This window comes from Vicugna pacos, chromosome 35, assembly GCF_048564905.1.
Source record: "Vicugna pacos chromosome 35, VicPac4, whole genome shotgun sequence".
Lineage (NCBI taxonomy): Eukaryota > Metazoa > Chordata > Mammalia > Artiodactyla > Camelidae > Vicugna > Vicugna pacos.
The window spans coordinates 35,566,504-35,593,885 of record NC_133021.1 but is presented as its reverse complement, the minus strand read 5'-3'; the positions used below and the strand labels follow the sequence as shown (position 1 = coordinate 35,593,885).

The 27,382-nt window shown below is 44.3% G+C and overlaps 1 protein-coding gene across 10 annotated transcripts in view; it reads right to left on the bottom strand.

Moving 5' to 3' along the window:
- Nucleotides 1-27,382, bottom strand: part of DIP2C (disco interacting protein 2 homolog C) — a 246,481-nt gene that overhangs the window by 80,112 nt on the left and 138,987 nt on the right. For 9 of the 10 annotated variants that reach the window (XM_072955125.1, XM_072955127.1, XM_072955128.1 and 6 more), the window contains 5 exons: nucleotides 24,909-25,034; nucleotides 14,807-15,016; nucleotides 4,799-4,933; nucleotides 2,282-2,401; nucleotides 940-1,137 (listed from right to left, as the gene is read on the bottom strand). In XM_072955125.1, the coding sequence (XP_072811226.1) occupies nucleotides 940-1,137; nucleotides 2,282-2,401; nucleotides 4,799-4,933; nucleotides 14,807-15,016; nucleotides 24,909-25,034 (789 nt within the window). Of the gene's footprint in view, nucleotides 1-939; nucleotides 1,138-2,281; nucleotides 2,402-4,798; nucleotides 4,934-14,806; nucleotides 15,017-16,215; nucleotides 16,351-24,908; nucleotides 25,035-27,382 lie in introns of those variants that run through there. The other variant, XM_072955130.1, reaches the window with a different exon arrangement.

Sequence of the window (27,382 nt, the reverse complement as noted above, 5' to 3'; positions counted from 1 at the left end):
TGGACCCACACCCACCAAAAGGCAGGACTACATATTTTAACGTAACACTGGGCTCTTGACTTCCACTGACGATGGAGAAATCGAATTCTTTCCTACCTGCAGTTAGAGAAGTATTATTGTCAAAAAAAAAAAAAAAACTGAAAGTTAGAAATCAGTAATCTCACCTCATACACGCAGATACAATTGGGGCCATTTTGGTCTTTTAGTTACGAAGCTGGTTTCCTTGCAAAACTGCAGCAGGGAGTGTGAAAATGACCTGCCAATCTGCTTTCTCGATGGCCCCTTATCCACAGAGCAGAGAATAAGGAATCTCTCTTGGTACAGTTAACTATTTCCAAAAGTTTACAGACAACATTAATAGTACTGAATAAGGAATTAAAGGAAACCTTGTTTCTCTTGCTTTTTGAAAAAGCCCTTTGGAACAGATTTTTTTTTCTGAGTGATGTAGGTCAATGAGTTCTGATATATTTTAACTACTGACCCTTCTTGAAAGCATTTAATGTTAAGACTATCACAATACCTTCCAAGAGGTAAAATCCAACATCTTACCAGAGTTACAATCTAATTTTTTGTATCACTTTCTGGATTTTATTCAAAAACATTTAACAAATAGCTTTTCATGCAAACCAAACAATTTCCCAAAAATATTTCCTTTCAGATTCCATTTATTTCCTTACTGGAAACACAGGGCAGAGCAAATATGAAAGTGGCAGTTGTGTGCAGGCCCAAGGAGACACAAGGTGGATGATTCCCCAGGAAGGAGACCTGAGGCAGGTGACCCCACAGGAAGGAGACGTGAGGCGGGTGACCCCACAGGAAGAAGACAGGAGGCAGATGACCCACAGGAAGGAGACGTGAGGTGGGCGACCCCACAGGAAGGAGACACGAGGCGGATGACCCAGGAGAAGGAGATACGAGGCGGAGGACCACCAGGATTACCGTAAGTGAGGATGTACAGAGGCTTCCCGTTCGTGTCCATTGTGGTCAAGCATGGGGCCTTCGGAGAGATGGTCCCCCACCGCTGTAACGCAGCTTCTAAGGATGGGGGCCAGTTTGTAACCACACCCAGCTGCTCCCCACGCATCGCCAACATCTGGGCTCCCTCCGGCTTTGGCTGGTTTGGATCTGGCTGTTGAACTGAATACATTTGAACACAAAAGGTTTTCAAGAAAAAGACATCCGTATTAGCACAATCACTTTTTTATCCTTTTTAAAGAAGCCAGGAGACTTATACTTAAGGTATAAACAATTTATTAGTGGGCAGAAAACATGCACATATGCTTTCCTGGATTATGGCTATGACCTACATACAAGCCTCATGGATGTAACAAAAGCAATTAATTCTTACAATTTCCAAGGCAACGTCTGGATGGGCAACCTAGGGAGACCCGAGCGCACTTACAAACTGACAAGTAAAGCTATGCGTTTTAACATGCCTGGAGTCTAGGACTGCAATAGCCACATTTAATACATCAATTATCAACATACAGTAGTAATTTTAGATTTCAAAAGGCTCAAAACTCACTGAATTTTATTTTGCCCTTAAATGCTGAGATATAAACAAATTTGATGTAACTACTATGAATAACTGGCACAGTGCATATTTTCTTCAGTAAAACGAAAATAAATGCCTCCAATAAAAAAACAATTTGTCCCACTCTTTAGATAGGTGAGAATCTGAGATTACTCTTCTGACTTCTGGGGAAGGTTTCTCTCATGATTCATGACTGACAGTTTTCCTGGCTGGCTAGAAAATCAACTATGTCTTACTCACTTGTGGTATAAAGAACAAGAAAGTAAAGACTTTGGGTTTGACACGATAAGCGGTACTTTATCTCAACTTTAAATTATTTGTGTTAAAAGGCTCATGAGTGTTCAGGGGTTGAGACACCAGTTTCTGAATCTATAAAGAGAGTCAGGAAGGCTGCCAGCTCACCTCACATCCCTCTTGAGTTTGTCAGAGAGAAGGTGCTGCTGTGAGCTAAGGTTTCGTGATTTACTTGTGTTCCTATAACATCGTGGCATCCTTACAAAGAGGCCTGGCTCATGGGACAAAATCACATGCTGCTGAGGGTGACACATCAGTGGTCCATTTGGGAAAATACCCAGCTGTGTGGGGACTGAGCACAGGACAAGGGGGGACCAGGGGCCTTGGGGAACAGTACCTACAATCTCTAGATAGTATTTCTTCTTCTAGTGAACACCAAGAGTATTGTTCTTAAGAAGTAAAAACAAGGTCACAGAAACACTGGGCAAAGAGGGTAGGACCGAGCTCTCTCACCTTCGAGCAGTTCTTCAAAGTCATCAACAAAGAATTCCCGTAATGGTGGTCGTTTGGGTCTTTTGAGGGTATTGACAAGCTGTTGGATTTTTGCTGACACCCGGCTACTTACTGGCACTCCTGAAAAACAGAACCATGGGGCAGATGGTCTGACTGCCAGCACATCCCAGCGTGAACGAGCAGTGTCAGTAGTACCGGCCGTCACACCTGCACGCCCGCCCCATCTCAGCGTCACCTAAGACGACAGCTGCTCTGGGAGAGCACTCCGAGCATCCCGCAGGCGGGCAGGCCCAGTGCGTGACCTTGCTGGGAAGCCTCGAGAGAGGGCAGAAGAGTAGCAGAAATGATTCTCTTTCGCACCCTAAGAGTTGTCCTCCTCTGGTGACACTGGGAAGAGCCCCAGACTGCAGACTGAGCTCCGGGTTACCTCTATTCTAAAACAGGGTTACCTCTATTCTAAATCTGTCATCTCCGCATTCATAGTGTCTTGGGGTTCCCTCTGTCTACAGGGATCAGAGAGCTGATAGAGCAGCAAGACCCTCCCCAAATCCCAGTCTCTCCTGAGACCACCTGTGCTCAGCCCCTAGCTGCCGTCCCCACACTTCCTGATGAAAGCAAGGGGACTGGGGTCTCCAAGTGCTGCCAGAAGGCCCTGTCCTCCTGCAGGTGACAGCCGGGTCAGATCCCCCATGTGTCTCTCAGCCACATTCTTCACAGTGAACATTTAGGCAATGCATTCTAGAAGCATAGCAGTTAAAAGTCCCTAAGTATTATGTCTGTAATAACACAGAACTAACACATATTTATCCACATGTTCTAAGAAAAATAAACCCCATTTTATAACAATACACTTCCTACAACAATAAATGTGACATCGTTTAGAAAAATGAGTAAGTGAAATGATCACTGAGAAAGGCATGAAGTTTAAAATTTTTCAGTGAGTATCTCAAATGAGTGAACAAAAGGAGCATCAAGGTGCTGAATCTCTCACTGGATCAAATGCACCCTACGTGGGCAAACCTCACTCCTGCTGAAAGGCGCTAGGTACCCTACACCTGGTGACTATGGGTTTGGAAACCTTGCAGCTCACAGCCTGCAGAGCCACGACCCACGGGGTCTTTTCCGCAGTGACCCAGGTGGGGCCCTTTTCTGCAAGGCACAGTGTCACAGAAACAGGACTCAGCTTTTGGAATGAATGCGAGAGAATTCAAGGAAATTTTTCTATCAAATAAAAACCATTTTATTGGGTAGTCTCAAAATACCCTATGGGCATTTTCAGAATTGAGACATCAAATATTTTACAGTCTTAAAAATATATAAAAATAGACAACCCAGAATTCCCAATATATGAACACATTATTTCCCCACTAAACAGTCTCACTCAATTTGGTTCAGATGACTTAGAGATCATTTCACAGGGCCACCGGTTCTCCAGCTCAGTTTCGACAGAAATGAATCATCGCAGGACCCAGCCCAGAGTTTCTGACATGCTAGGTCTGAGGTGTGGCCCAGAATCTAACAAGTTCCCCGCGTGGTTCCGATACGAGGCCATCGCACCACTGGACTGGACATCATGCGAATTTACCTGGCGGAGCAGGTGAAGATGATGAACTTCAAAGACAACAAAGCTACTAAACGGGGATGACAACAGTAATGACCAGCTCAGCAAACAATGAATTTAATACAGAACTAAATCAAACACTGAGACTGAGAGCATTTCAGGGAAACCAGTCATACGGAAACTGGAGGGACTTCAAATGTACTGACGGAGGACCCAGGACAGGCACCTCTGCGCTCTGCCCACATGCAGCGGCGTCTGCCTGAGAGGCTGGTCCAGGCCTCATCACCTCTGCATCATAGTGGCATGGATGGCACGCTAGGCTATTCTGGTCGTCTTCCAAGAAAACAACATTTTATGTCATCGGGTTCTAGTCTAAGCTTCGTGACCCTGGGAGATTAAGGAAAGCATAATAAAGCCTGAGGTTCAAGCTCAAGTCCATTACTCTAGGTTGGGTAATAGAAATGGCCACTGTAGTCACAGCAGACATATTAAGACGAAAGTTTTGAGGAATAACAGAGAACCCTAACGGGTGTATTTACCAAATCACTGAGACTTTGACCCTCTTTCTTCCCAAGTCTGAAGCATCACTGCCTGTCTCTGTCAGTTATTTTGGTTGCATTTAATTAAGCTCTATCTTGCCCTTCCAAGTAACTGTTCACAGTCTTAACATTTGCACAAATTTCGTAACTGTGGCACCAACAGGAGTCATTCATTAGGAAAAAACCCAGCAGAATCTTGCAAAATCTTTTTCTTCTCATGACTAACGTCCTACGACGTGGACACTTTTCCCACAAGGAGTAACTCTTGGCCCGTGGGGAGACAGTCTGCACTTCCTGTGACTGCCCCCTTCTAGGGAGGCTCCTAAGGACCATGGAGAGCTAATGAGCTGACGGTGCCCCCAGGGGCAGTGCGGTGGCGCTCACGGCGGCGGAGGGAGCACTCGCGGGAAGACATACCGTCGCCGGTCTCCATGAGCTCAGCGTTGCCGTACTTCGGGGCTGTCCTGGATGTCGTGGAGCCCTGCGGCCTTTCTACCGGTACCGCGTGTTCTGAGGTGTAAGTGGTTACGTCAGGGGGCGCAGAGTGATTTTCTGTGAAAAAGCAAACAGTCCGTTTTCTGACTATCATGACAGAGTTACTCTGAAGGCTAAGCAAGCAACAGGGTTTCAAAACTGCCACATCCTAAGAAGCCAAGATTGTGAATCACAGACAACCACAGAAGTCTCAGCATGGCACCACGGCGCTGCACGCCAGAGACTGACACAACGCTGTAAACTGACTGCACTTTGGTAAAGTACAAAGTACATTCAAAAAGAGGGTCTTTATAATAACTTCTACTACTCAACATGGAACAAAGGTAAGTAAAGCTTCAGACATAGTATCGTAACAGAAGTCATAACAATGAATCACTGCAGCATCTTTATTAAAATAATGTCTTCAAGCGGCCAGTGGAAAAAGAGATATTGCAAGTCATGTGTTCACCAAAGAGTAACCTTGTCTGTCACAGAGGCAGTTAGGAGCTCAAGCTTTAGAGGCAGAGAGCTTGGGGTTTGAATCCCAGTTCTGCAAAACTGTTAAGATCTTGGGAAGTGTTTTGACCTCTCTCTGCCTCAATCTCTTCATCCATCAAATAGGAACAACAGTGACTACTTTCTTGTAAGGTAGACAAAGTGAGTCAACGTGTAAAGTTGGAGCATTTCTTAATGGAAGCTGAACATGCAGGAACAGAACTAGTCTATCACCTGTTTCAGCATGAGTAACACTTAACTGTCCAATCATTTCCAAAACACATGTTTAACCTAATGGGTATGGGGTGCCGTGTTCTGCACAATCAGACGACAGCAGTCCTTCCCCACAACATTCCTTGACGATAAAGTTAAGCACTTAAACGGTTAAACAGGAACAGCACGCTTTTGTGTTTATTAAATAAGGCACGAAGGAAAGTATGTCAAGTGAGACTACCGGTGGCACTTTCTAGGTGCTAAGCTCTAGTAACGGGTAGTACACTGCTAGTTTTGGCTTGTTAATCCTCGCTAGATAGAAAGCTGTCGAGATCCCACAGTTCCACGCGACAGAAGCACATTACCTCGTGCTGCTGAAGGGGGAGCAGGCACTGGAGGCCTTCTTCCTCTGAACGCTGGCCCCCTCAGCACTCCACACGAGGGCTGTTCTAAGCTGGCATCAAAGAAAAGGACAAGAGGAGGGACACAGGGGCCTCGTGTAAAGGACACGTTTATGGGCTGTGCTGAACAAGAAGCCAGAGGGTCGCCCTGCTGACTCTGCTGGGAACCCGCACGTCAGGGACTCAGATTTTAGTCATTGTGCAAATGTCTGGAAACGACCTGGAGAAGGCCCACGGGTACTAAGTTTAGGCTGAAAATAATTTTAACAAGTAGGCGGGCTGGCAAGTACGGAATCTGCCAGGAGAGACGACTGCCTTCCGTGGCAGTGAGCCCGCGTGTGCTGAGGGGCCCACACGAAGGAGACATGAGGCCGCAGAAGAGCAGTCGGTGATCCCAGGCAAGTTTCAAACGCAGCAACCCAGCGTGACCAGTGCATCCCGGGTGCTTGGACTCGGGAGTCCCCTGACGCCAGGCACCCTGATCAGCAGGTGTGTAAAAGTGTGCACAGGCTGCGGCCGTCAGGAGTTGCCCAGTTGGTCCTCAGATCCAACGCTCAGAGCTGATCACCGGGGGCAGTTCCCTGTCCTGTGAAAGGAGGTGATTAGGGGACAGTGGCAATTACGCAGATAAACAGACACTGGCACTGCTGTCACTAGGCACAGAGATGTGAGAGGAGAGAATACAGGCCTGGGCCGCTCTCCACGCTAGAAGCTATCTTTCCAGGTCTGAACTGCAGATCTCTGTAAAGATAACAACCCAAACACGGCCCATCAGTGGGGAGCCAAGGTCCCCACCTCACATCTCCTTTTCCAACAGTGTCCAGCCTGCTATGGACGGAACTGTGTCCCCTCACAATTCACATGTTGCAGTCCTAACCCCGGGCTCTCAGAAGGTGACTGTGTTTGGAGATGCGGTTTTTAAAGAGGCAATTAAGGTACAGCGAGGTCATTAGGATGGGCCCTACTTCAACCCGCTGGTGTCCTTAGAAGAAATGAGGACACAGACACGCACAGAGGAGACGGCCGTCTACACGCCTAGGTGAGAGGCCACAGAAGAAATGGCCGACACCGTGCTCTCAGACTTCTGGCCTCCAGAACTGTGAGCCTATGAACGTGTGTTGTGTAAGCTGTGTTTAAGGTGCTTTGTTGTGGCCACCTGAGCCAACTGACACATACCCTTAGGGGCAATTTCTTAGCTCTTAACCCAGAAAAAGAGCACCTGTCGGAGGGAGGAGGGTGAGGCTGGGACTCTATCAGACCACTGAGGGAAGAGTAAGAGGGAGAGAGGAGGACCTCGCAAATCACCTCTTTAATCAAGTTTCAGGCACTGAATCCATCCTTTTCATCACCCCTACCAGTGCTTTCACCTAACATTTTGCCACGTGTTTCAAAATAATCTAAGTCTCTAGGGCTGAGCAGCAACTCACTGGGGGCTCGTATTTCAAATGAAAACATAAAAATGCCAACGTGTGATGAGCAAAATGTCAGATCAGTCACACAAAACCAGGGCAGCTAACACACCCGCTCGCAGTGTCTCTTCTGTTCCACTCAGATTTACTTGTATTTGTGCTGTGCTGGAGCCACGTCGACGGTGAGTCTGTGTCAGGTGGCAGAAGTACTGCGGTGTTTCTACTCTGAAGTTGGGAAGAATAGTAATTCCAACATATCTGGTGATTAACAAATAGGAACAGTGATGGCTGCGTGACTTCAAAGTGCTCTCCCAGCTTATTTATATGCCAGCCCGCCCCTCAGACTCCCTGTGTATGCTGTCACTACAGGACTACAAACCCAGCAGCTAGCTGGCCTCTGTCGGAAGTCCCACGGCACCGGTACACGGTGCCCTAATTCACTCCAAGCATTTAACTCAGTTACCTGTCTGTGGGAGTATTTAAAGGACATCTGCATGTAACAGATGTTCAAGAAACACCTGTTGATGGGTAAGGAAAAGGTAGGGTGGGGCTGGCAGTGCAGGTTCAAGGTCTAAGTGCTCACCAGTCCCAGGCCCGAGGCCAGCCAGGCCCACGCACACCAGGAACATTCTGAAGATACCTTCTGTGCCAGGGGACCCACTGTCCCTTAGATCAATCTCCCAGTGCTTTTAAAATCAACAAAAGAATGGCAGCATCCTTCCGGCCACCTGTCAAGTGTCACCTCCACTGTGACCGCCCCTGAGCTACTGGTGACACCTTTGCATCTGCTCCCACGTGGGTGGATCCCATCTCATCCACCCCTGCATGGCTTTTGCTCCCAGCAGCTGACACGGGATCCTTAAGAATCGGGAATAAAGGCACAGGGTCTTGGCGCCATCAGTACCAGGGGTCCCACTCACGCACCGCACCCCGCCCACTCTGCGTTTTGGTCTGTTACTCTTATCTTCGATCTGCCTCTTGCTGACAGCTGTTTCCGGCCATGATTGTTTCAGGACACTGGTTGGTCTCCCTGCTCAACTCTGCCTTGGAAATTCTCTGCTTCCCTGAACTAACCCTTCCTAGACCCCTGCTCTTGTGGGCGTCCGCTCAGTCCAGCCTACTGTGTCCCACGCAGACGCTGCCGGTGCACAACACACAGCCCACATTTGCGTGTGCCGAGCAAGCGCTGGAGGAGCAATTCAAAGAATGAACACGTTAGAGAGCACTTGCCGACCAGAGGTAACATGCTTCTGTTCCAACGCCGGCTGAAGAGCAGCTTTCTTTAATTCCAGCTGTACAACAGGGAATCTCGGGGGTCAGTGATCACAGAGACCCTACTTTTCACAGCCTGTTATTATTAGTCCCCAGATGACTTCAGTGGAGAGAAGGCAAACAGGAAATCTGGTTTTCACGTGAAGAAAGCAACGTGCTTATGGTGGGCTGACGGTGGCTGAGGAGGGACGTGCTGGCGGGAACCCAGCCTTCCACACGCCAGCAAGGGCCCACCCAAGGCTCCCAGTCAACCCTACCTCCACTGTCTGAGCCGGAAGTGACACAGGCCCTAAGACCACCTGCCCGCCGAGCTTCCTCGACGATGGGGCTGCGCCCTCCACGCAGCAGCGGCAAACTGGGCTCCTCAGTGAAAACGGGGAGGTGACACAACGCTGAGGGAGGGAGGAGCCTCGCAGAGCAAGACCGCTCAGGCCCACCCAGCCCACCTCCCACGCGCAGCTCGCCAGACGAGCGGGCCTCCGCCTCGGCGTCACCAGGACCGCCTCCTCTCGTGGCTCCAAGAGGGAAGCGCTGCTGGAGTCTCCCCCAGGAGTGACGTGCGACGATGCTGGAGTGAGGGTCTATCTTGAAAGCGTCTGTAATCACTCGGGGAGAGAGTCGCACAGCCCGTCACCTGCGAGAGTGGGAGTGGGAGTGTGCAGCGCTGCTAATGGCGACTCACAGCTGCTCTTCAGGTTTGCCGGCAATCGTGTGCAGACCAAACCTGGAGATGGTCAGGCGGGCTGGCTGGCTCTACGTTCAAACGTCTCTCCGGCCGAAGCTCTGAGAGGTTGACTTGAGCAGGATTACACGGGTCTCAGACCTGGAACTGCCTCCCTCCCACATTTATGCCACAAAAATCCCATAAAGGTGGATGGTGACCATCAGACAATCTTCGGACGTTCAGTATCAGAATAGGAACCTCCAGCTGCAGACAACAGCATCCTGGTTTTCATGTCCACAAACTCCAGTTCATGACGAAGGGCTTTAATCTTCACAGGCCTGCACAGACCAGACTCAGCGGGACTGTGACAGGGACACTGAAGTTTTTATTGCTTATGCAAAGTCTAACTGCCCTTTGGTCTGAAATGATCTCTGTTTTTAACAAGCAGGGCCAAGGCTGACCAAAGGCGCCAAGGAGGGAGTGAAACTGGAGTGTCTCAAGCAGGAAGGAGTCCTCCATCGGGCAGGTCTGTGTATGCTTCCTGCTGACCGCTCACTGGCCAGGTGCCCTGGGCATCACCTCCACCTTCTGAAGGCACAAGAATGCCGCCGCTAACTTCTCACCATGGCCGAGGGCACAAGTGACACCGCGCCCTGACACCCTGCAGTGTGGGGACCCTTTCCTCTCCCGAGTTCCAGGAAAGAATCTGTGAAACTCACAGCATAAAGCGTGAAGGACTGTGTCGCTACTTTCTGAGTCAAGTGCACTTGAACACTGGGAAAGAGAAGGACTGAACAGGCGTCTCTCTGTTGTGTGCACCAAGGTGCTGCAGCCCAACAAAGTCTCCTGCAGCACGGGACACACACCATACCCAATGTCAAGGTACTTGAGGGTGCAGAAATCATTACTTTGATTCTAAGTATGAAATCCCAATTAGCAAAATCAGTTTTGAGCAGCAAAAATTTCAAAGCAGTTTTTGGGAAAAGAGGAGCAGATCTGTCCTCTAATAGCAAGAAGGTACAGGACATCGTGAAAGGGACAGATACGAGGCTGGAAGGGGCTGCAGCAGTCCAGGTGGGAGGTGAAGTGCCTGGACCCAGGAGCAGTGATGGAGGGGAAGAAGGCTTGCAAGACACGTGGCAGCCACACGCCCAGAACAGGGACATGGCTGGTAGGTGGGAGCAAAAGCCAAGGATGGCTGAGGGCTCCTCATCAGATGAGCTGACCTCAGGGTATGGGGGGCTGACGTGCAGGGGCAAGAAGCAGTCTGAAGTGTGGACTGGTGAAAACAGGGCAGACCTGGAAGTCCTGAAAGAGCAGGCAGCCCTGAAACCTGTGGGCGTGGATGAGACCAGCAAGCAGAGACGGTGGGGGGAGGAGCCACCAGAAGGAGAGGCAGGACTGGGGGCGGGGGACCAGGCTGTGGGGCAGGCAGGCGATCCAAAGCTCCGGTTCACCAATGGGGGAATGAAGACACAGAAGAGAAAAGAGGTGAGCTGGCAGATGCGGGAGGAGCTGGGACCCAGGATGAGGATGAGAAGGTGACCCCTGGAAAAGGAGCTTTCTTCTCTGCAGAAGAAAGCAGCACAACATGAATGGAGAGAGACGCGGAAACATCGGAGTCAGACAAGGATCGGTGGTCAGAGACGTCTGACGAGCGGACGGGAAAGACCCACGGGCGTTCATTCAGCTTCAGCCGAGTGTACCCGTGCAGCCCTCGGCTGTCCTACCAACCGACCAAGACGAGGCAGGGTTCCGAGCCAGACAGAGACCTAACCAGACATTCCCAGTCACGCCGGCCGATGAGAAAGCCAGGCTCCTCCGAGTACTGAAATCACCCAAGGAGCCCGAAGAAACGCGCAGGAGGAATTCACGGACAAGTCTCCAGTCGGCCACGTGTTGTCAAATGCACTTTTTCCCACTTACTTTCTCAGCAGTGTGGCTTCACAGTCTCTAGAAAATGAGACGGCAAACTGTGGATCCTGGGGTGGCCTGCTACCTGCTTTGATACAGTTCTGCGGGTGCACAGCCAAGCCCCCTGCTCACTGTCTACAGCTGCTCTTGGCTAGAAAGCAGAGCTACAAAGCCTAAAATATTCTCTGGCCTTCACTGAAGAAATTCACCCACCTGCCTTAAGAATTATGAAGCTCTAGCTGCAGGGACGCCCGGCTGGGAGGGGAGGGGAGAGGGTGTGGCATGGAGACCCCAGCCCCAAGTGTGCAGGCCTTGCTGATATAATATCACCATCCTCGATGTGTATTTAATCCTTTAAGACTGTAAATGTGTGAAAAGTACTGGAAGAGAGTTTATAAAAGAATTCTCTGGTGCTCTGGATGATTACAGATAAATAAGTTAGGGAAATCTATCACAGTGGTAGCTATTCAAGTCCTCTGAACAAATTCCCTGGAAAACTGGAATCCAGACTCAGGCGCAACTGCCAGGCTCCATGACGATCACGCGTCAGGCACGGGCGCACATCCATCAGCCCAGCAGGATTGGATGCAAGCGACCTGAGGAGAATGTCCCTGCTGATGCAAACAGCACACACCAAAAGCAGCATTCACGCCGATAAGTTCTGTAATATTCTGGGAACGGCAGTTACTTCTACAAATATCTGGTTAATGACAATAAACCCCCAACACATGCAGATGAAACCCTATGACGTCTCAGATGTGTCAGTGACAAAGGATGACAGAGACCTTACCAACACATCTGTAACCACAAAACAAGAACAGCTCACGCAGAAGTCTCTTTAATTTTCTGAATATACACACTTTGATCCTGAATGTAGGTTATCTATTCTGATTTGTTCTTATTTCTCAGTCTCGAAATGTATTAAGAGTTTTGCTGCAACTTCTCCACTTTTATGTAGCTAATTCCTATAATATTTTACTCTCATGCCTGCTACAAATATGCCTCCTGAAGTTTCAAAGTATTGCTATAATTCTCCTGGTTATTCTCAATTGTGCTCCTCAACTTTTGATAATGATAAAATATTTTAGAGGTATTAATCCTTTCTTTTCAAATTGTCTGAAGAACGTGCCATGCACAGAGGTTCTGAGTAAACACTTTCTGGTTCTCGCTGTGGGGCAAGGGCCTTGGATGAGCGAGGGCAGTCCTGTCTGAGCTGCAGGGAGCCGCCGTCTTGCAGACAAATCCGCGGTTTCAGGCCTCGGCATCTCAGGGAGGAACGTCTTGAGCCATCGTCGTCAACGTCTTTGGTGTGAAAAACATCACGCAGAGCCAGAGACAGAAAGACCGCCCGGCAAGGGCCGCGTGGCCCGGCAACCAGCCTGGCTGGAGGTGCGCATGGAGATGCCCGGCCGTGTCGTCACGAAGACCCCACAGCAACGGCAGAGAACAGCCCCGAGTGGCAGACGCATCGTGGTCTTTACCCGCTTGTCTTCCTCCCTCACTGGGAAGAAGTGTCTACAGACTCTTCCCAAGTACCTCACCTCGAGGGACCAGACCCACAGGCGGTGGTTTACTGACCCTGAACCTCTTCACACACACACACACACACACTCCCTCACGTGTACGCTCTCAATGACCGCGACCAAAGGTTGGATTATTGCCAGTTCTGACTTTGTACTTCTTCTGCTTTGCCACAGGAGTAACGTATTTTAATTCTCCTTTCCTTCCTTTATTAGTTTGCCACTGCTTTCTTTCAAAATTTCTTTCACATTTATAGAAAATTTCCAGATATTCTAGGAACTTATGTTTGTGCCAAATTAGAAATTACTGAACTGTCATACACTCAGAAGCTATATTGAGGTTACTCTGAGACTTCACGCACACGAGCAAGGCAGCCTTTTGGTCTGGATAAATTTAATTCTCTGTGCTATAATTTCCTCCAGTATTCCACGTGTAAATTCACAAAAGGGGATCCAAAGGCAGAGAGTAATTTGCTTAAAATTATGTGTTTCTCTTGGTAAGATTCTCATATTTCCTTAAAAGTTAACTGACTCAGGCTCCAAAACACACACAGGAAGAAATTTTAGTACCTAAAAACGTTTAATGGTCACACATTTCTGTTTTTATTATGTACATAGTAAGATTCTTACTGTGATTTCAAGCAGAAGTTCTCAGTGCACATTAACCAGTGCCTGGTACCGAAAGCATTTTAAGTTGAAATTTAATAGTACCACTTTGCACGTGAGTGGTACTTTAAGAACTGTGAAGAATCTTCTTCTTTTTACTCATAATGGAGAGGTACAAAGGAAAAAATCACCTTCTCTTTCCACCAGAAAACCAAGGCAGGAAGAAGTGACTTCCGAAGAAGCCAACAGCCGTTAGCGTGCGAGCAGGGACCAGACCCAGCTCTCCTGACCGGCTGCCCGTGTCCTGCAGGTGGACAACCGGTCTCCTCGGTGATTCTGAAAAACCTCAACTTCATTCTGAGCGAGTGCTGTTGAGGCCAAGTCCTAAGAAGTCGGTCTGGAATTCCTGACTCTGTCAAGTAGCCAATAATCTAGAAGTAAGTACTCTGTGAGTCTGAGACGTTCACAAAGTATTTAACACATTCATCTCACTTACCCGTTTTCTACAGTGGATTTTTCGGATATGAATTCAGATGTGAGAGGACAGTGTGCCCCTGTCCTGTGCTCAGTTATCAACCACTGACCCTAGTCCACGCCGTTTGAATAGAGAGCATACTGAACCATCTTGGCACCACATTCAAAGCAAGTAATTTATGACTATTTTTATTATTGAAATATTTAAAAATCTTAATCCACAGCTGGAAATGGGCCACAACAGATGTGGACTGCACACCTGATGAGCGTGGCACACTGAGCTGCAGGCCTCAAGCAGAGGCAGAGAACCCTGGGCGGTACTCACCCCATCTCACAAGGCCCACTGCCATCCAACAGGCCTCTCCTCTAGTGTTTCTTACCTAGTCTCACTTTCACACTATTTCCAAACGTGGTGCCAATGCTAACTCTGCTTTTTCAATACAGAGGATCTCACTCATCAGGGACGTCACACACGAAGTAGCATGAACAGCCCCAGAAATCCCCACACCCACAGCAGAAGACCGCACAGGCAGCAGTGATGAAAGCTTCCCCTTCCTCAGTGACCCCCACAGTGAGGGCAGGCTCACTCTGAAGTCCCCCACCTTGTTTACCAGCACAATTAAATTTTCACTTAAGAGCGTATTTTAGCATAGGTGAGTCTAAGAAAACATACAACCAGATACGGCTGCAAGTTTCCCTAGTGAACAAGAATGCATTCTTCTACTAGCAGAAAACTCCTGAAATTACAGTGGTAGCACGTCTGGGCCCAAAAAGTGGTAAAACCAAGGGTTTCACACAACAGAAAACCGCCCGAAGGCAGCAAAGCAGCCCAGGAGAGTGAGCGGGGCTGAGCTGCCTTCGGGCGATTCCACGGCCATGATGCACAGACAGGGAAATCCCAGAGAAAGGGCCCAGCTGCCCCGTAGCGCCCAGACCTAAAAGGATGAGAAGACTGCGGACAAGGAGCCCCGCAGGGCACTCACCTATGTGCGTCTGGGCCATGACGTCAGCCAGCCTGTGGGCGGCGCCGCTGCCCCCGCTCTGGGTGGAGGACGACGAGGTGGTGGAGGTGGTGGAGCCGTGGATGGCCTGGCTGATCCAGTGCTCCATGTTGATGCTGCCCTGGCTGGAGGTGGGGGTGCCCTGGGAGTCACCCTGCACTGAGCCTTCGTCTTCCGAGCCGGAGGAGGTGTCTGTCGAAGGAGAAGTGATCTGCTGTGCGTCGCGGAGAGAAGCATGCCCGGGCCAGGCCCTCTCCAAACGCCCAAACGCAGGCCCACCTCACACTCCAACTGGTCAACAGCTTCTGCTCCGAACACACCTGAAAACTTACACTGCTTTTCAGACGACAAAAGATTTTTTTAGTATACTCAAGTCTTCATCCAAAACGTCTTAAATATTCTATAAAAAGTTTTTACACTCTTGGACAAAGACATACTCACCAATTTTCTCCACTCAAGAGTTTGGGGAGAAACCAAATGTTTTCTGTGCACCTTAAAAAGTCTTTGCCTCATCCTTTGGGAAGGACAGTAACTCATTCCATTACACAGACTACACTCTGTGATCAAACTAAATGCATTCATTTTTACTTTCATTTCCTACACAAAATTTTCATTATTTATTTGATTTTGCTATCTATGAAAACTGTATATTTTGGATTGAGAAAAATATGTCACTTTTTTCATTAAAATTAATGGAGGTAGTATTCATTTGATAACTTCTCACCTAGAAGGTTTTCGAGACTAAATTACTGGTGTACTTGTTTTTTAAACTTCAGTGTAAGAATAACACTCAGGACCCTACATATAGGTGAGTTACGTGAGATGCCAGGAGGAAGAACCGATGGGAGTCGGTCTAGAACACTTAATGAGAATAAGAGAGATGGTAATTTGTCTTAAATCAAGACACACAACTTTTTCTTTAACACAACAATGTTTGTAAAGGATACTTAAACCAGTATTTTGTTATCACAGTGATGTGGCCTATGCCGCCCAGAACTTTTTAAAGTTTATTTGTGAGAAATCTGTTAGAGGGGCAACAACAACATTAGGAGAGTAACCAATTCTCTCCCCTTGCCCTGCTTTTTACAATAACTTAGAATTATAATTTACATAAGAAGAAAATGTATACTTTTTGTATTCAACCTAAGACTTTTTTCAATTTTTTAAATAATTGTGGTAAAATACATTTAACATAAATTTTTACCATTTTTAAGTATACAGTTCATTGGTATTAAATACATTCACACTGCTGTACAACCTCCCCATAACTCATTTCATCACCATCCATCCACGTTAACTCATTTCATCTTGCAAAACTGAAACATTTAACAATTAAACAGTGACTTTCCAGTGCCACCTCCCCCACCCATGACAAGCAACCTTCTACTTACTATGCAACGTTGACGACTCTAAGCACCTCATGCAAGTGGAATCCCACACTATTTGTCTTTCTGTGACTGGCTTATTTCACTTGGCATAATGTTCTCAGGTTCATTCATTGGTAGCATGTGTCAGAACTTCCTTCCTCCTTAAGGCTGAATAATATTCCATGGTGTGTACAGACCACATTCTGACATTCATTCATCTGCCGTGGACACTTGGGTTGTTTCCATGTTTTAGCTGTTGTGAATAATGCTGCTGTGAACATAGGTATATAAGTATCTCTTCAAGATCCTCCTTTAAATTCTTTTGAGTATGTACTCAGAAGTGGAATTACTGGATCATATGGTAAATTTATTTTTAATTTTTTGAAGAACTGCCATATTGTTTCCACAGAGGCTGCACCATCTCTCATTTCTACCAACAGTGCACAAGGGTTCCAGTTTCTTTATGTACTTACCAACGCTTGTAATTTTCTGGTGTTTTGATCATCACCGTACTCGTGGGTGTGAAGCTATATCTCACTGCAGTGCTGATCTGCATTTCCCTAGTGATCAGTGATCTTATGTATTTCTTCATGTGATTACTGGTCACTTGTGAATCTTCTTTGGAAAAATATCTATTCAACTCCTCAGATTTAAGACTCTTGAGAAATGTACATAACCACGTATCCACACTTCACATCACCACCACCCCCAAAGTTTCCTCACGTTCCCTTACGAATCAGTCTTTCATTCATCACCCCTTCTTTTCATAAGAAAACTACGGAACAGTATCACTCATGATACAGACACAAAAATTCTCAAAAATACTAGCAAACAGAACTGAGCAACATATAAAATGTACAGGACACCGTGACCAAGTGGTGACCAGGATTATACATATGAGAGTGAATTAAGGTTGATTTGACACTCAAAAGTGAATTAATGCCATATACCATGTTAGTAGAATAAAGAGAGGAAAACGGTAAGTTACGCTTAAGTCACAGAAAGAATATTTCCTAAAACTTAACACGCACTCGTGATAAAGCCTCTTAACAAGGCAGGAACAGAAGGGAACGTCGTCAGCCCCGTGAAAGGCATCGTGAGGACCCGCAGTTGACACTGCACGTAAAGGGAAATGACTACACACATTTCCCCTCAGGTAAGAATAAGGCAAGAAGCCCCCTCTTGCTACTTCTGTTCAACGTTATCCAGCAGGTTCTGGCCAGAAAAATACAGAAGAAAGAAAAAATTAAAAGCATCCGGATTGGAAAGGAAGTGGTAAAACCATCGTTATTCACAGATGGAACACACTGAAAAATTACTGAATTACTAGATGAGCTAGCCCTTCTGCCATGTAAAGACTCAGTGAGAATATGGCCAACCACCAGGAAGAGAGCTCTCACCAGACACCGAATGCCAACACCTTGATCTTGGACTCCTCAGTCTCCAGAACTGCCTTTACATTGCCAGAGTCATCAACATGCCCAGCGAATTTTCCAGTCCTCTTTAAAGACAGAGGTGGGCTGTAATGAAAAGCTCTGTGGAGCTCCCAAGAAAGTTCCTTAATGGGGGCTGCCTCCACTGAGAAGACTTAGGGACGGTGGGACAAGGTGAACCTCTGCAGTGGGACAAGCACACACAGTGAGAACACCAAGGCGTCACTTATCAAAGCAGACACACGTCAACACCCTCAAACACACACTCCCTTTTCTGGCTGGACAGATTGCAAATTATTCCCATCTCCCAGAGAAAAAGCACATTTTGATCTAGTGGCCAGAAGTCAAAACCCAGCCATCCAACCAGTCAGCATGAGCTGTCACTACGTCAGGTGAAAAGAGCTGCATGGTTATTGGTTATACATCTGACTTCTTAAATTCACAGGACCACCAAACAAAGAAACAGAATATCTCTGTACAGATACCAGCACTGAACAATAAGGGAATAAAAATAAGAAAACAATTCCAGCCCCAACAGTATCTGAAAGAATGAAACACTTAGCAACATATCTAACCAAAAACACAAAGACAGTACCTAGTGAAATCCTGGGAGACTTTGTGTTTTAGGAAATTGAAAGCTTATTCTAAAATTTATTTGGAAATGCAAAGGACCGAGAAGAGCCAACATAATTTTGAGAAAGACGGAGAACTTCACTACCTGAAATTAAAACTTACCATAAAGTTACAGTACTCAAGATAGTGATACCAAAACATAAACAAGCATGTGTATCAATGGGACAGAACTGAACCCAGAAATAAAGTTCTACATTTGCAGTCGTGGTCAGTTTATTTTTGACCAAGGTCCCAAGATAATTCAGTGAGAAAAAGATTATCTTTTCAACAAATGTTGCTGGTCAACTAGCTGTTCACTTACCGAAAACCAAACCAAGCAAACAAAAAAACACAGACCCTTACCTACCCTCACAAACAAAAATTAATTCAAAGTGGATCAGAGAGACCTAACTGAAAGAACTATGAAACGTCTAAAACTTCCCCTAGCACAATCCATAAAATAACTGATGAACTGAACTTCATCAAAATAAAAGACCCTTAAGCTTCAAAAGATGCAATTATTTTCCTAGGGGATAACAGAACAAGTCACCACAAACTCGGTGGCTTACAATAGCGCATGTATTTATTACCTTACAGTTCCAGAAGCCAGAAGTCTAAGATCAAAGTGTCGGCAGGGACACATTCTTCCCGGAGGCTTTAGGGAGAACTGCCTACTCAAGGCCGCCTGCGTCACCTGCATCCCTGGCCCACGGCCCTTCATCTGTTCTTAGTGTATCGCTCCCACCTTGGGTTCACCGTCTTTTTCTTTTCTTTTCTTTTCTTTTTTTTTGGACTCTGACATTCTTCCCTCTCTAAGGATCTTTTTCCCCTCTAGTTTTATTGAAATATACTTGGCCTACACCACTGTGAGTTTAAGATGTACAGCATAATAGCTTGACTTACGTATATTATGAAATAATTACCACAGTAAGTTTAGTTAGCACCCCTCATCTCATATAAAATGGTGAGAACTCTTGGATTTTATTAACAGCTTTCATATGTACCAGACAGCAGCATTAGCTACAGGTGCCACACTGCACATCACACCCCTCATACTTACACCTGGAAATCTTTACCTTCTGCCTACCTTCCTCCAATTCCCCCTCCCACCACCTCCTGCCTCTGGTAACCACAAATCTGATCCCTCTTCCCATGAGTTTTTTTTTTTTTAGATTCTTCATATTAGGCAAAATCATATAGTACTTGTCTTTCTCTGTATGAATAAGGACCTCTTTGACTGTAGTGGACCCACCTGGTTAATCCAGGATAACCACCCTATTTCAAGACCCTTCACTTAATCTTATCTGCCAAATCCTTTTTACAATGTAGGGTGATATGTTCACAAATTCTAGGAATTAGGACATGGATATCTTTGGAGGGGGCCTTAATTTTGTCTATCACAGACAACATTAAGAAAAGACAAACCACAGTTTGCAATCTGTGTATCTGAGAAAGCACTTGTATTCAGATTACATAAAGAACCCTTAACCAGTGAGAGGACAGACAACTCGTTTTAAAAATGGGTCAAAAATTTGAACAGACACTTCACCAATGACTATATGCAAGTGGCTAATAAGCAGATGAAAAGATGCTAATTGTCATCAGTCATTAGGGAAACAAGAACCACATGAAATAGTACTTCATATCCATTAGAATGGCTATTAAAAAAGTAAGGGCAACGCCAGGTACCGGCAAGGACGCTGACACGCTGGAATCTTCATGCGTTGCTGGTGGGAATATAAAATGGTGCAGTCATTATGGAAACAACTGAGCAGTTTCTTACAGGTTAAACATAAACTTACCATAAGACTCATTACTTCCACTCCTAGGAATCTGCCCAAGATAAATAAAATTACATGTATACACAAATATACGCACATAAATGTTAACAGCAGCATTATTCATAATAGCCAAAAACTGGAAACAAGCTAAATATCCACCAACTAGTGAACGGATAAACAAAACGTGGTGTATCTGTTATAATTCAACAAGAAGAAGGAAGGAGCTACCAATGCTACAGAATGGATGCTCAAAAACATGCTAAAGAAGATACAGAAGGACCTATTTTATGAATTCATTTACAAAACGTCTAGAATATTCACAGAGGCGTGTAAATCAGATCAAATGCCCCCTAGTGCTGGGTGAGAGGATGAGAATTAACTGCAAATGGGCGCAAGGAAACTTTTGGGGGGTGTGGAACTGCTTTAAAACTGCATTGCAGGAATGACTGCACAATCTATTTATTTACTAAAAATCATTAAATTACACACTTACAAGGTGCTAAGTTTTATGAGATGTAAATTATACCCCAAGAAAGGTATTCAAAAGGACTGTACGGTTGCAATAGTTGGGTGTAACACTCTGTGAGCATCAACTGCATCAAGTTGGTTGATAGTGTTGTTTTGGTAAATTTACGATTATTTAAGAAGGGTATTTTGTGTTTAAAATTTTATGTATGATGTACTGTTGTTACGTAAGAGTGTCCATTTTAAGGAGACAGATGACAAAGTATTTAGATGTGAAGTGTCAGGATGATTGCAACAGTGTGTGTGTTTGTGTGTGTGTGTAAAAGAGCACAGATATGGCCAAATTGTTATAATTGTTTAATTTGGGTGAAAAGTATACCTGTGTCAATTTTACTTTCAAGTTTTCTGAAGGCTTAAAATTTTTAAAAATAAAAAGTTGGAAAAAGAAACACACAAAAAAAGGCTATTTTTAAATCTCCAACTATTAGCTCTGATTCTTCTATTTTCCCTTCATTGTGCCAGTTGCTGCTTTGTAAACTGTAACGCTCTATTTTTAGGTATATGAGTATTTATTGTTATGTCTTCCTGGTGAACTGCTCGCTTTCCACTGTGCAACAGTCCTCTTTGCATCTTGTACTGCGTCTTGTTGTCTACCTTGTCTGATGCCAATACAGCTTTGTTCACTTTCTTATGCTTGATGTTTCCAGTGCGTATTTTTTCATAATTTTTAAAACTATCCTTGTTTTTATACTTAAATTTGTCTCTTGTGGACAACATACAGCTGTAGCTTCCTGTTTTTTTCATCCAGTCTGACAAACTCTATCTTTTAATGTGGGCATTTGGTCCATTTACATTTATTGTAATCACTGATGAGTGGCTTTAAACCTAACATTTTGCTACTTGTTGTCTATTCATTCCTCTGATTTTTATCTTTTTCTGTTGATTTTTCCTTCCTTTTGTTTTTTTTTAACATTTTTTAACGAATTTCATTTTATGTCCTCTATTAAAGTCTTATCTCTACCTCTTTTCATTTTTGTAATGGTTGTTCTAGGGCGAAGAATATGAATCTCTGATGAGTCTACATGGGGTCAATAATGTAACTGCTCTTCAAATCTGACATTACAAACTTTTTCCCCACTTGTACTCACATCACACCTAACACTATTCATTTCCTTCTTTCCACATTCTGCTTCCTACTTCAAAAACATAGTAACTATACAACAGTATAATTCCATTTGCCTGGCCTTGTCTTCTGTGCAGTTGTTGTTATAAAGAAAATTACAAGGGAAAAACAGAGTGTTTTATGTTTCCCCAGCTATTTACTGCTTCCAGTGTTCCTTCCTTTCCACAGATGCAGCTTTTACCTGCCATGACCTCCCATTGCCTGAATGGCATCTGGTTTGCAGTTCTGGGGGCAGCACATCCTCCCAGCTCTCAGGCGTCTCATTGTGCCTCTGTTTCACCTTCATGCATGAAGGATACCTTCACTGAGTATGAGTGGACAGTTTTGGTTTTTTCCTTTTAGCACTTTTAAAATGTCTTTCCATCATCTTCCAGCCTTTACTGTATCTTCACATAAGTATGTATACTTCATACGATTGTTCTCCTGTAGGCAACGTGTCTGTTTTCCTTTGATTACTTTCAAGGTTTCCTCTTAATCTTCGGATTTCAGCACTTGGACTGTTATGAACTTAGGGATGGTTCTTTCTGTACTTCATTTGTATGGGATTCACCAAACTGGTATTTGTGAGGTGGAGTCTTACATCAATCTGAGAAGTTTTTGACCCTTATTTCTGTAAATAGTTTTTCTTCCCTTTTCTCACTCTCTTTTCCTTCTTGGATTCCAATTACAAGTATGTTGACATATCACAGATGCTGGAGGTTCTGTTAAGTTTTCTTTAATCTTTGGTCTCCCTGTTCTTCAGTTTAATTAATTTCTTCTGATCACTCTTCAAGTTCACAGACTCTTTTATTCCACTTCTCCAATTTGATTTTAAACTGATCCAGTGAATCAATCCAGAGAATTTCATTTTTTTATTATATTTTTTCATTTCTGTAGTTTCTATTGTTAAAAAATTTTTTTTCCTTTCTCTGCTCAGTTCAAGTATTAAGACTACATTTTTATTTAGTTCTTTGACATATTTTCATTTGATTCCATGAATGAGGTCCACAGTGTACAAACAGTCGTCTGATTTGTGCAGTTTTATAGTTATTTATGGTGTATGGGTTAGTCTGGTTATCAGTTATTTCTTTATGGCTGGAAGCAAAAGTGCTGACATATTCTTCTATTTTATATGTGAAAAACTACAGCAAAGTTTCCCCTATAAAAGAATAGCACTGCAATAATCCTAATTGTGTCTTTCCCAGAAACCATGATGCTAATCAGCAACCAGTCACTTCATAAAGAGAATATAAACTTCAGGAATATTCTCTGAAGAGAACTGGACACGAGATGAGTTCTAACAAATGTTATCAGCAACCAAGGAAAACAGAATGAGAGAAAAGGAAGCTAAGCCAAGATTTTGTTCATGCAAGCACAGTCACAAGTATGTAGACCACTGCTAAGCACAAAATGGGCTGAGTAAAAGTGCTTATGATGGTGTTGGCATTTATGACCGTACAAACCTACCCCGTGTGGTACTGTCACTAGGACTCCCGAATGACAGCTTACAAAATGTATTATACGGTGTGCATGAAAATAGTCAAATGCAGATGTTTCACTGAAAACGTTTCCAATAATGTTCTTCTATATTTTGCAAAGACATTTGTACAAAGTTTGTTCTCCTGAATGTTTTGTCTTTCATCATGCATGACACAGTCACATCGCTGAGGATGAACACGTGCGGAAAAAACACATTGCACCTTGTACTTTAGATGCAGCACTTCCTATAGGAAGTGGCTCAGAAGAATGTCCACCTCCCTGAATATTGTTTAGTTCCAAAGATTTGGTTAGAATATTTTAAGTGGCTTTGTTTTCCTTGTTAAGTCCATTCTACTTGTTATACAAAATACATACAAAATTAAAATTTTCACATTATAAATTTTGGCAAATTATAACCATAAACTAAACAAATAGGATTAAGCATATTAATTATGCTGATTTTAAAACAGTCCAAATTACATTTTGTGGCTCAGTATAAAGAAAGGAAAGAGAGTAAGGAAATTGGCAAAAGGACTCTCTTTCTTATTAGATTATTATATTCTTGAGATGAAGAACATTTGTTGTATTATGTACTAATAAAAAACAAAACAACTAAGCTTTGTACTATTTAAGTTCTGTCTTACAAAGCTCAGGCCTTTCCCTTTTAATGCTTGTAAGGTTGAAGACTTAGGGGTTGTCTGAAGCAGTGCTGAATATACTTGACCACATTCCGAGTTGAAGTGTGTGCTTCTATTGCTCTCACTGGCTCGCAAATACTCAGGTCTAAACTTCAAAAGACTCCAAGAAGTGTCATATATTCAACTATTCTTACTGCACCTTAGGTTTCTCTTGTGAACAAAAGTGGTGTGCCAGGTAACTTAGGTCTGCAGAAAAGACAGAGTGGCAACAACAACATGAACAATGTTGGAACCAGAATAACACACAAAACCCATCAAGTTAATTAGGCTCAATCCTTCGTATTTCTCATAGATACCTGAACAATTTAACTGTGGGCTTCACTTCAGTTTTGAAGATCATATAGGTTATAATTATTTGGGCAGAGTTAAGCAGAGATCTTAGGTAGCTGTATAAAATTCAAAATTAAACAAAAAGCAGAAATCTAAATGAGATATTACCTTCAATCATTTAGATCAGAGTTTGGCAGGTCTGTGGACCAAACACTCTGCCTGTTTTTGTGAATAAAGTTTTACTGGCACACTGCCACGCCTTTAACTGACGTGCTACCATGGCCGCTCTTATACCACAGTGGCAGAGCCAGCAGCTGTGACACCTCAAAAAACCACCTGCACTTTACAGGGAAAATTGTTTACCCCAGATTTGGGTAACTGTCTACACTTTCCAATTCATTCAGCTTATTAATACAACATTACAACTTACTGACATTTTTAAGACTTGAGAATATGAATGTATCAGTCAGTCTAAGCAGAAGAGAAGTCCAACTTCAGTTAGTACAACGGATGTACAAACTCTTCTCTTGCTATGTGAAAAATAAGATAAAATTTTACAGGATTTTAAAAGTCTGTATCGTATTTCTAAGTCTAAAGAAAAGTTTAAAACACATATATATAGACATATACATAAATGATGTAAATTTTCTGTCCAAATTTAATTCAGAGCATTTATGTTTCTGGACTTCTGGTTCTCAAAATCTGTACTACAGCACCACGATTTTGAAAGCTAAGAAGACTGCTGTTGCTGGCAGTGGCTTAATTCTAAGGCAGGCTGGTCACGTCACTTCATGAAGCAGACAGGCCTGCTGCTCACCTGGGGGTGTGTAGGCATCCATCGAGGTCTGCACCACCAAGGACCTGCGTTTGGAAGGCATAGGCACTGCCATCTTCCTCTCTTTGTGTTTAGCAAGCGCAGCCTGAACAGCTTCTGTGTGGACATCTGAAACAAAGAGCGAGCTCAATCACACCACTGCTCAGGGACACCCTGAAGGCCCCAAGCTCTTGTACTTTCCTTCTGGCCCTGTGAGACAGTTTGCCTCCCAACAGGAGCTGTCGCCAGTGGACGGGCAGAGAAGGGAGGAAAGTGAGTGCAAACCTGCTAGTTTGAAAGCTTCAGGAAAAAGGCATTTGAATTCATTTGCAGACTATAACTATTCAGTTATTACCCTAGAATCTGTATAAATAATCAAACACTGGATGTAAATTGCTGTGAATTTTTCGTTTCTTAGAGTGAATGGACCTCGATCTTCAAATATTTCTTCACAGGCCACATGTTTAAGCTTCATAATTCATTTCAAAGTTCTATCAAGGGAAGTTATGTATACCCACTGGTTGTTAGGTCATGATTTAAGCTAACACTTTCCAAGCATCAGTTATGGGGTAGTCGCCGTTTTAAGCACCCTGTACACATAAACCTGTTACACTAACTCCACTAACGTTTAATACCCACTTTGTGAGGTAGAGCCCTCAGGCTGCAGACTCAGGTAGACAAGGTACTGTGTCTCTCGCAGCTTCCTCTCTAACTGGTTGAAGACAGACAACAGACAACCAAATGGGGCAGGAATGACAATAGGACAAAAAGACTGAGTGGCTCCTTGACTGTGAAGCTAGGGAAGAGCTCCACAGGGTAAACTAACTCTGGAAGCAAACGCGATTTCTGTACTTATGCCTCATCTGTAGTGCGTAGCAGAGTGCTCAGTATACAAAACTATTCACACATTTGCTGAATGAATGAATACTAGGATACAAGGCCCTATTCTCAGACACTGATCACTGCTATGAATCAGACTTTAAACTGTCACCAGCATAAAGTCAGCTTCAAGGATGGGTTCAGAAGGTGAAGTTTCTAGTTCATACTTTCTCTCAATTCTTTATTTAAAAAATTACATTTTTCAATTCTCATAGGAATGGTTCTCAAACTCTTTGACCCAAAGAACACCTTAAACTCAAAAACTGCTGAAAACCTTCACAAGTTTCACTTATGGGATTAATACTCTGATATTTACTGCACTAGAAAGGAAACTGTAAAACTTTTTTAAACACAAGACTTCACAATCACAGATTCCACTGGCTGTCAGAATGATAACATCATCACGTGTCAGGCAGCCTCTGGAAGAACCCACTGTTCATTCACAAACGAATGAGAATGAAAAAGGCAAGTAACGTGTGAGTGTTACTCTGAAAATGGTCTGACCTCATAGACATACCAGAAAGGGTCTTGAATCCCCCACAGGTCCCTCAACTCTCTTGAGCTCACTGTCCCAGGGAAGACAGTCTCCCTGAGATGAGCACAGGCGAGACCAGGATGCCTGAGCTGAGAGGCAGGTGCTCCTGTCCAGGCACAACACAAAGTATGAGATGTAGGTTTTCAAACTGTTCCTAACCTCAACCAAACAAAGCAATCACTTAAAACACAGGAAATCATATGTCGCATTTTAGTTTTAATAGTCTTTCTTGTCATAGTCAGTCTTAGCTGGAATAGAAACAACACGAGTCTCAACGTTTTCTTTTCTAAGGTTTTTGCTCGAGAGGAGAAGGTGTTAAAAATAGTTAGAATTTTTTAAAGCTCAAACTAGACTTTATCAAGTAAAAGTAATAAAGTGCCTAATACAGAGTTTGACATTTTCGAGGTACTCAGTAAATGCCTGTTCATTTATTCATTCACGTTCCAAATCAAATTTAAGTTTCCAAATTAAGTTATTTAAAAGGAAGAGAGGTGCACACTACTCTGAAGAATTCTCGTGCAAGGTCATTACAATGTAAAGCCAGGGTTTTAGAAATGAAATGAAAACATATAGCCATGAGATATTAAATTTGAGGCTGTATCGTTGACAAGACTATTAATTAGGTCAATTATCTGAAAGATAATAGAATCACTTCTTGGCTGATACAATTTGGTCACTGAAGCAACTACGTAATTCCACTGGTCAAAGAATCTTAGAAAGCAAATCTCCCAAGGGCCACAAAAGTTCTTCTCTTGAATGTCTTAAATCTTCCATGGTGGCTTGGGAGAAAAAAACCCCAGAAAATCCTGAAACACGTACACCAGCACAGACCAAAACAAGCTTTTAAGATTTAATACATTTTAAAAAATGACACACGAGCATCAACACTAAGAGAAAGCGACTTAACAGTACGTCAGTGAAATGTCTAAAAGAAGAAAACTGACTAGAATATCTTAAACACAGGAAACAGCAGGTAAACACAGTGAGCAAGGTACCGAATGAGCCCCAGCAACGTCCCACAGACCCCCCCTTCTGGGAGGCCGCCGGGCTACACGAGGGGCGG